The sequence below is a fragment of the Chiloscyllium punctatum genome, chromosome 15, assembly GCF_047496795.1.
Source record: "Chiloscyllium punctatum isolate Juve2018m chromosome 15, sChiPun1.3, whole genome shotgun sequence".
In the NCBI taxonomy this organism is placed as follows: Eukaryota; Metazoa; Chordata; class Chondrichthyes; order Orectolobiformes; family Hemiscylliidae; genus Chiloscyllium; species Chiloscyllium punctatum.
Window position 1 is genome coordinate 54,854,070 of NC_092753.1, and position 9,937 is coordinate 54,864,006.

At 41.0% G+C, this 9,937-nt stretch overlaps 1 protein-coding gene across 1 annotated transcript in view; it reads right to left on the reverse strand.

Annotated features, from left to right (window-relative positions):
- The window catches only part of mao (monoamine oxidase), a 162,715-nt gene extending 161,608 nt beyond the window's left edge, over positions 1-1,107 (reverse strand). The window contains exon 1 of the mRNA XM_072585165.1: positions 988-1,107. Coding sequence (XP_072441266.1) covers positions 988-1,036 — 49 coding nt within the window. The 5' untranslated portion in view covers positions 1,037-1,107. The remainder of the gene's footprint in view (positions 1-987) is intronic.
- Positions 1,108-9,937: the final 8,830 nt, after the last annotated feature.

The following is a 9,937-nucleotide window of genomic DNA, read 5'->3' on the forward strand; positions in this document are numbered from 1 at the left end:
ACCTCAGGCTCAAGTTCAAATCCTACACCAAATAATTGTGATAAGCCACCTGAACAGGTTGATTAGAAAGCATCTAGTTTGTGTGGTTTCGATATCGGGAACTAAACTGCAGGGCAACGGTTCCTTGCTATATTTAAGGCACTCCCACAACTGAAGAGCTTATACTGCTGTGTTTTCACACAACCTGTTGACTGAGAGTTGCCTCCAAGTCGACAGTGAACTCAACATAAACTAGATTTTAAAAAATGTAACTCAGCAATCAGCCAATTCGTCCCTATCCGCTCCCTCCTGTAAATACTTACAAAAAAAAATCAATTCGACAAGGTTAAAACGAAAGAAATTGAATATCGACAGATTATGTTGTGGAATTAAATCTAATCTTGGTCTTGCGATTCAGCACAAACCAAATACATAAACTGGCAAACTGTAACATATTACTGCACATCTGCTATCCTAAGGCCCGCATTATAAAGGCCAGAGCTAATAAAAACACAAAACAAATCGGAAATTATAAAAAGACGAAGTAAGTGAATTCAGAAATGGCTATAGGCGGCATATCACTCACAAGCAAACGTTTGCTTATAACAATGTAATCAGTTTGTCTGTTGATTGTTCAGTACATAAAAACACTGGAGTCGGCGTGACCATATTGGGAAGATTAAAAACAAAACCTGAAATATAAAAGCTGTCCTTAGTGATGCAGGAAAACACCGGAGGCGAGGACCAGGGGGTTCTCGGCAAATTTTCACACTTTCCGGCCAAGACTTTCAGGATGAATATCCATAGCTCAGCACTGACCTTAATCTCAGTGTCCACAGTAAACCCGCAAGACTAGAAAGTCAGTGTTGACAACGATTAAAAGGTGAATTAAGGACCATTGCAAACCACTTCATTTCAAATTCATTTTTCATTTCATTTCACAGAGCTCAACTGCATCTATCATTTTTTTTCCATCTTAATTGTTTTTACACCGAACATGGGACTGACCTGAGATGCCACCACCGATAATAATCACATCATAGTTCTCGCTGCTCATGTTGACGCTCCTGCTGAAGCTCAGTCCCCGACTGTCAACACTCAACGAGTAGCTGCGGTCGGGGCTGCGCACGGCTATAAGTGATCCCATTGGTGGAGCTCCACCCCGGGTGGTCATTGGGGAGTCAAGATGGAGCTCCGCCTCTGGGCGGGTTCATTGGGTGCGCCCTCAGTATGGAGCTCCGCCTCTGGGTCTGTGACCCCCCAGCGTGCAGCTCCTCCCCTGGACTTTCAGCTGTAATGTAAATGTTTACCTCTGTCCTGAGTGTTCCATCTTCCTGCAGTCGAGTCCAATACCTCATTCGGGTCCTCGGTCTCTCTTTGATTCTTTCCGAATGCACTTGGTTTTCAAGTGCATCCTCTTTGAAGAGGATTTCTACGCAGAAATCAAAGTTTCCTCGCATGTATTTATTGACGGCTACTGCAGACCCTAGTTTCCCACTGTCCAGCTTTTAAATATCCTGAGGCGTGAGATTCTCCTACGTAGCTTCCATCTGTACTCTACGCCATCCTAACCCTTTTATTTGCAATGGCTGTAACAAAGTACCAATATCAACTCTAACTCTCGTTCCTTTTCTGGGCACGTTATATTGTATTATGCTTAATCCCCTAACCATTTCATTTGTTCCTCACATTGTCTCTTATGATATCTAACTTTGAATGCTGATTTTGTGGTGATGCTTTGGAAAGATGGAACTGATTGTGCATCTTCAGAAGGATTGTTCTTCCTTCATTTGTGCAGTTTAAATTCCACAATCCAAGATGCATTCGAGCAGCTGATTGGCAATACAATCACTGGTTTGTTCATGCAATTTGGGCATCACTGGCTATGCTAGCATTTCTTGCCTTTTCTTCATGAGTCACATGTTGGCCAGACCAGGTAAGAGTGGCAGATTTCAATGTCTAAAGGACATTAGCTAACCAAATGGGCTTTCAGAACATTCAACGGTAGTTGTCTGATCAGTACGAGCGTATCTTTTAGTTCCAGAATTTATTGAATTCAAATTTCTCAATTTTCCTTGTAGGATTCAAACTCAAGTCCCCAGCAGATTAGTCCAGTGATATTACCAGAATGTGACCATCTCCCATTGTGGGAATAAAAAGCATCAAGTGACAAGAGAAATAGAATGTAAAATACTCAAAATACTACTTTGAACACTGCATGTCCTCCCTGTACAAATGATGTTAATGTAGCGTTCTTCAGTGAATTCAAAGCTCACAATGTTGCTGAACCTTCTATTGAGATCTGCTTCAATTATGCGCTTGTTTCTTGTATACAAAGCTTGCTCTGAGTTGGTATGTGCCCTGTTGAATGGTGTGAAGATCTGTTTGGCACCCTACCACTGAGACTGGACTCCAGAGAGAATTGGGTGAGCTCATACAACAAAGAAAGGGAATAAGGATGGCAAATGGCATGTTGGTCTTCATTCCAAGGGAACCTGGTGTACAAGATAAAGGAAGTCTTGCAACAATTGTATGAAGCTTTGGCGAGACTACATCTGGAGTACTGTGTAAAATTTGTTCTCCATATCTAATGAAGGATATTCTTGTCTTGGAGATATTACAGATATTACAGTGAAGTGGTGATGGAAAAGCACAGCAGTTCAGGCAGCATCCGAGGAACATAGAATCGACATTTCGGGCAAAAGGCCTTCATCAGGAATACAGGCAGAGAGCCTGAAGGGTGGAAAGATAAATGAGAGGAGGGTGGAGGTGGGGAGAAAGTAGCATAGAGTACAATAGGTGAGTGGGGGGATCATTAGATTGGTTGTTAGCATGAAAGGTTGTCTCCTGATGAGAAGCTAAGCTATGCTGTCTGGAATTCATAAGAATGAGAGATGATCTCATAAAAACATACGACATAATGAAGGGGATTGACAGGATAGATACAGAGAGATTGTTTCTTTCACGAGATGATCTAGAACAAGAGAACACAGTCACAGGTTAGAGGCTGATCATTTTGAACTGTAATGAGAAATTTCTTCATTCAATTTTTTGAATCTTTGAAATTCTCTACCCCACACAGTCACAGATGCTCCATTGCTGAGTATATTGAAGGTTGAGATAGATAGATTTTAAATTTCTCAGAGATTTGAGGGATCTGAGAAGCAAGTAGAAAAATAGCATTGAGACAGAAGATCAGCTAAAATTTGATTCGTGATGGGGCAGGGTTGATAGATCATGATGTATTTTGCTTCTATTTATTATATTCATATAGTGTAGTGCTGAGCAGACAGTTCATGTGAAGGTGGTAGAGAAAGCTGTCAAATGTAAATTTGGCTGCTTTCAGAAACCTGTTACTGTCATCCAACTACTCCATGAGGACAAGCAAGCCTCACGAATGGAACCACCACAGACACTGTCACAGTTAAGTCTAAGGTCAAAGAAGAGGATGTCGTCACACTATCTTCCTCACTCTAACACTATAACTTTTCCAGAAAACGACCCATAGGCATGGAGGTAAATTACATGACAATTGTGAAATTGGTCAACCTATGCCATCATCAATCCAAAACCAAAGTCAATCTAACCCCAGTCATTGAGCTGCAGTATACAGATGGTGTTCGTGTGTGCATTCACTCAGAAACAGCAGCTTCGCTTCATTGTTAGCTCCTTCTCTAAAGTATGTGAGCTGTTGGAACTTTCACTAAACACCTAGAAAATAAGGTCTTCTTCCAACCAGCTCCCTCAGTGCAACACGTTTCTCCATTGATTAAAATGAATGGTGAAATCCTGAAAGATGTGCATGGTTAAAGATATCTTTTGTGCCTCCCCTCAACAAGGGTATAGATATATAAGGATGTCCATTATCACTTGCAGTCTTCAGCTGACTGAAAGAAAAAGGATAAGGATTCAAACCCAAGACTAGACCTCATCATTTACAAGACAGCAGTGATCTCCATGCTCCCATTTGTTTCATTGAATTGGACAACACACCAGGCACCCCAAAGCATTGGAGGGATTCCCCCAGTGGTGCCTTCACAAGGTCATCCAAAACCAGTGAGAAGCAATGTCTTCTCCCGGGCCAGGTTGCCCAGCCTTGAAGCAATAATCACTCAAAACCAGCTCGACTGAGCAGCAACCATCGTTCATATGCCAAACACTAGACTCCAGAGCCAATTGTTGTGCTCGGAATATAGATGTGGCACGATACTGCCAGGAGCACAGCAGAAATGCTTTAGTGATGTTGGGCAGTGCAATAGATGTGGTCTCTATGGACTTCAGTAAGGCGTTCAATAGACAATAGGTGCAGGAGTAGGCCATTCTGTCCTTTAAGCCTGCACCCCATGGGAGACTGGTTAGCAAGGTTAGATCTCATGGGATACAGGGAGAACTAGCCATTTGGATACAGAACTCGCTCAAGGGTAGAAGACAGAGGGTGGTGGTGGAGGGTTGTTTTTCAGACTGGAGGCCTGTGACCAGTGGCGTGCCAAAAGGATCGGTGCTGGGCCCTCTATGTTTTGTCATTTACATAAGGGATTTGGATGCGAGCACAAGAGGTACAGTTAGTAAGTTTGCAAATGACACCAAAATTGGAGGTGTAGTGGACAGCGAAGAGGGTTACCTCAGATTACAACAGGATCTGGACCAGATGGGCCAATGGGCTGAGAAGTGGCAGATGGAGTTTAATTCAGATAAATGTGAGGTGCTGCATTTTGGGAAAGCAAATCTTAGCAGGACTTATACACTTCATGGTAAGGTCCTAGAGAGTGTTGCTGAACAAAGAGACCTTGGAGTGTAGGTTCATAGCTCCTTGAAAATGGAGTCATAGGTAGATAGGATAATGAAGAAGGCGTTTGGTATGCTTTCCTTAATTGGTCAGAGTATTGAGTACAGGAGTTGGGAGGTCATGTTGCGGCTGTATAGGACATTGGTTAGGCCACTGTTGAATTATTGCATGCAATTCTGGTCTCCTTCCTATCAGAAAGATGTTGTGAAACTTGAGAGAGTTCAGAAAAGATTTACAAGGATGTTGCCAGGGTTGGAGGATCTGAGCTACAGGGAGAGGCTGAACAGGCTGGAATTGTTTTCCCTGGAGCATCGGAGGCTGAGGGGTGACCTTATAGTGGTTTACAAAATTATGAGGGGCATGGATAGGATAAATAGTCAAAGTCTTTTCCCTGGGGTCGGGGAGACCAGAACTAGGGGGCATAGGTTTAGGGTGAGAGGGGAAAGATATAAAAGAGACCTAAGGGGCAACTTTTTCACGCAGAAGGTGGTACGTGTATGGAATGAGCTGCCAGAGGATGTGGTGGAGGCTGGTACAATTGCAACATTTAAGAGGCATTTGGATGGGTATATGAATAGGATGGGTTTGGAGGGATATGGGCTGGGTGCTGGCAGGTGGGACTAGATTGGGTTGGGATGTCTGGTCGACATGGACGGGTTGGACTGAAAGGTGTTTCCATGCTGTACGTCTCTATGACTCTAAGTCAGACATCACTGCCAACTCTTGGGTGTTTCTGGCTTGTGACTCCAATGCATTTGGAAAGGCACCAAACATATTGAGAGACCTCATCAGGAATGCACAGATGTGTGTAGGGGAATGTGTTCATTAGACTTGTCAGCCATTTCAGAAACCATGTAACTGGAGTAGAAGCAACACACCTTCAACCCTGAGAACTTGCTTAATAAGAAGGTAGAAGGGAATCTTGAGACTAAGTGATAGTAATTGAACTCTTTGTTATTTAAGAAGAAGCTTGTGGAATATCACAAATGATAGAATGGAGACAGGCAATTAAAAAGCTGTCTCTTTTGTTAGTTATTAATTTAGTTATTAAATTTTCTTTCTGCACTGCAGCCATGTCCTGGAAATTATGTTTTGTTAAAATTTATTCACAAGTTGTGGGCATCACCCTGCAAGATCAGCATTTATTTCCCAATCCTATGTATAATAATTGATTTGTTTTTGTCAATTTAAACGGCAATTAAGAGTCAATCACAATGCAGTGAGTCTGATGTCACAATTAGGCAAAACAGGATTTCGATGATGGATTTCCTTCATTCAGAGAAAACAGTGGATGTGATTGATTTTCATGACAATCCAGTAGTTTCATTGTCACCATCATTAATAAGAGCCTTTTCCTCCAGATGTATTTATGAAGTGAGGAAAATTCTCAACAGTCATGGTAAATTTTGGAATTGTGTCTCTGACATGCCGGGGATGGGACATTAGATAGAGAGGAGTTTAAACAGACCTGGAATTCAAAAATATTTGGGGCAATTAAAGTTAAAAATCACACAACACCAGGTTATAGTCCAACAGGTTTAATTGGAAGCACTAGCTTTCAGAGCACCGCTCCTTCATCAGGTAGTTTGAAGGGGCAGTGCTCCGAAAGCTAGTGCTTCCAATTAAACCTGTTGGACTATAACCTGGTGTTGTGTGACTTTTAACTTTGTACACCCCAGTCCAACACCGGCATCTCCAAATTATGGGCAATTAAAGGCTGGGTAAAGGAAAGGGAGCAAATTAGTCATAGGAAAAATGAAATAAAATGATGTTAGACTCTCTTCCCAGTCAACAGAGGAGGGGAAGAAGCAGAAACAGAGTGTTCTAACTTTGGTACATTGTTTAATTGTTTATATTTCAGCACTTGTGTGTTTCATAATTTTAGCATCTGGTCAACTAATTTAAAAGTTGGAGAACCAGAAGATAAAGTGTCCAAGTAGAGTGACTTAAGCCGATGGCAGTATAAGAAGAGTTATTTTCTAGCTTCTTCCACAATATGCCCACGTTGTTTCCTCTGCATGGTTTCTGACTAAAGCTTGATCCCTCTAAAAATAACCTTTAAAGTTTGGTTTGCTTTTGTTTAAATAAAAAGAAAAGGCCTCATAATTCATCAAATTATACTCCTGAATTCCCTTTGTTCCTGTAGCTCATTTAGATTTCTATTCCATATTAAGTATGCAACCTCCATGTTTTTTCTGCAACCTCTATTTTTTCTCTTAGTAAAATGTAACACCGCACAGTTAACAATGTCAAAAACCATTTGTTAATCATAGAAAATCATAGAATTTTCACAGCATTGAAAGAGTCTCTTCAGCCCATCATGTCTATGCCAGTCATTGTCGTGAAGAAAATGTAGAGAATCACCAGGAGACGCAGAGAGTTCTTCAAGAGGTGACCTTATAGTGGTTTACAAAATTATGAGAGGCATGGATAGGATAAATAGTCAAAGTCTTTTCCCTGGGGTCGGGGAGACCAGAACTAGGGGGCATAGGTTTAGGGTGAGAGGGGAAAGATATAAAAGAGACCTAAGGGGCAACTTTTTCACGCAGAAGGTGGTACGTGTATGGAATGAGCTGCCAGAGGATGTGGTGGAGGCTGGTACAATTGCAACATTTAAGAGGCATTTGGATGGGTATATGAATAGGATGGGTTTGGAGGGATATGGGCTGGGTGCTGGCAGGTGGGACTAGATTGGGTTGGGATGTCTGGTCGACATGGACGGGTTGGACTGAAAGGTGTTTCCATGCTGTACGTCTCTATGACTCTAAGTCAGACATCACTGCCAACTCTTGGGTGTTTCTGGCTTGTGACTCCAATGCACTTGGAAAGGCACCAAACATATTGAGAGACCTCATCAGGAATGCACAGATGTGTGTAGGGGAATGTGTTCATTAGACTTCTATTTGCAAACAAAAACCGTGACACCAAGAAAGCAAATTCTTGAACAGAACCTCAGCATCTGTGGTTTTTATGTCTTTTTTTATCATGTTTCTGTTAGCTTATCAGCATGTCCAACCAAATTAATCAAAGTACCTCACTCTAGCTACACAATAAACCAGTGATGTTTTTTTTCCCATTATCTCTTTAGTTGTACATTCTACTTAATGTTATTCTAATGTCATAGTTAGATATTTAGAGCTAACTTTTGCAACAATGATCTTTCATTCCAGACCCTACTTAATATTTTCCTAATGTCATGATTAGATATTTATTATCACCTTTGCTACAGTGATCTTCCATTCCAGACTAACCTGCCATGATTAGATATTTAACTTATCCATCTATTACATTATTCCCTGTCTCAAGCTGACTCTCCTAACTATTAATTAGATATTTAATGTCATGTCCCAAATATTTATGGTCCCAATCCTGTCATAATGACACTTAACAGGGAAACTACCTCTACCAACTGTTATCTCATCTCACCATAGTGACCTTTCAGCCTTAACCTTACTCTGCTAATTGGGGTAAGAGCATTCCATTATTCTTATCCCATCCTGCCTTCCACAGACCACAGATTGCCAGTGGCCTTCGTGCTTTAACCCTTCCCATGCTTTCATGCTCTTTATTTTCCATATCGTCAAACAACCATCTATTCTAGTCCCATTTTCCTGCACTTGGCCCAGAACCTTGCATACTATGGCTAATCATTCTGCAAATTTCTTACTACCTTTTTGTAACATGTTGCAGTCAACCACAGTATTGTCAACATTTCCCTGATACACCAACTTAATTTCATACACAAATTTAGAGATTATGTTTGATTCCAAATTCTAAGCCATTAATGTAAATTATGAACAGGACTGATCCTTGTGGGAAACTCTGAATGACTATTCTGCCCACTCCTCCCTGCATACTGTCTTGCAGCTAGCTAGCTTTTCATTGTGTTCTGCGGAAGGGTTACTCCACCTGAATTGTTAACTGATCCTCCTACACAGATGCTGTCAAACTTGCTGAGCTTTTCCGGCAATTTCTATTTTTGTCTCTGATTTACAGCTTCGGCAGTTTTTTCAGTTTTTAGCTAGTTATCCATTTTATTACTTGCCCCCAGCAGTGCCTTCTCTGACTTGATTGTGATGTGATACCTTACCAACAGCTATTTGATAACCTAGGTAACTTACTAATTTAACCTTGTCAATCAAGTAAACCAAATATAATTTGGCATCAATAAGTTATGGTAGTTTTCATTTATTCACTTATTTGTTTATTTATTTCACTCTGAAAGTCTGCGTAAGACATGTCAACAGTGTTACCCTCATTTAATTCTTTCTGTTATATTTTCAAAAAATACCAGCAAGTTATTTAAATTTCTTCTTTAGAACTCCATGTTTACTCTTAATTCTATTAGATTTAAAATAGTGATGGAAAAGGATAGACCAGATCTAAAAGTTGAAGTTCTAAATTGGAGAAAGGCCAATTTTGACCTGAAGAGGCAAGAACTTTCAAAATCTGATTGGAGGCAGATGTTCGCAGGTAAATGGACAGCTGGAAAATGGGAAGCCTTCAGAAATGAGATAACGAGAATCCAGAGAAAGTGTATTCTTGTTAGGGTGAAAGGAAAGGCTGGTAGGTATCGCGAGTCTTGGATGACCAAAGAATTTGAGGGTTTGGTGAAGACAAAGAAGCATATGTAAGGTATAGACAGGATAGATCGAATGAATCCTTAGAAGAGTATAAAGGCAGTAGGAGTATACTTAGAGGAGAAATCAGGAGGGCATAAAGGGGACATGAAATAGCTTTGGCAAATAGAGTTAAGGAGAATCCAAAGGGCTTTTACAAATACATTAAGGACAAAAGGGTAAATAGGGAGAGAATAGGGCCCCTCAAAGATCAGCAAGGCGGCTTTTGTGTGGAGCTGCAGAAAATGTGAGAGATTCTAAACGAGTATTTTGCATCAGTATTTACTGTGGAAAAGGATATGGAAGATATAGAAAGAAGCAAAATAGATGTTGACACCTTGTAAAATGTCCATTTAACAGAGAAGTAAGTGCTGGATGTCTTGAAATGCATGAAGGTGGATACATCCCCAGGACCTGATCAGTGAACCCTAGAACTCTGTGGGAAGCTAGAGAAGTGATTGCTATGCCTTTTGCTAAGATATTTGTATCATCAATAGTCACAGGTGAGGTTTCGGAAGACTGTAGGTTGGCTAACGTGGTGCCACTCTTTAAG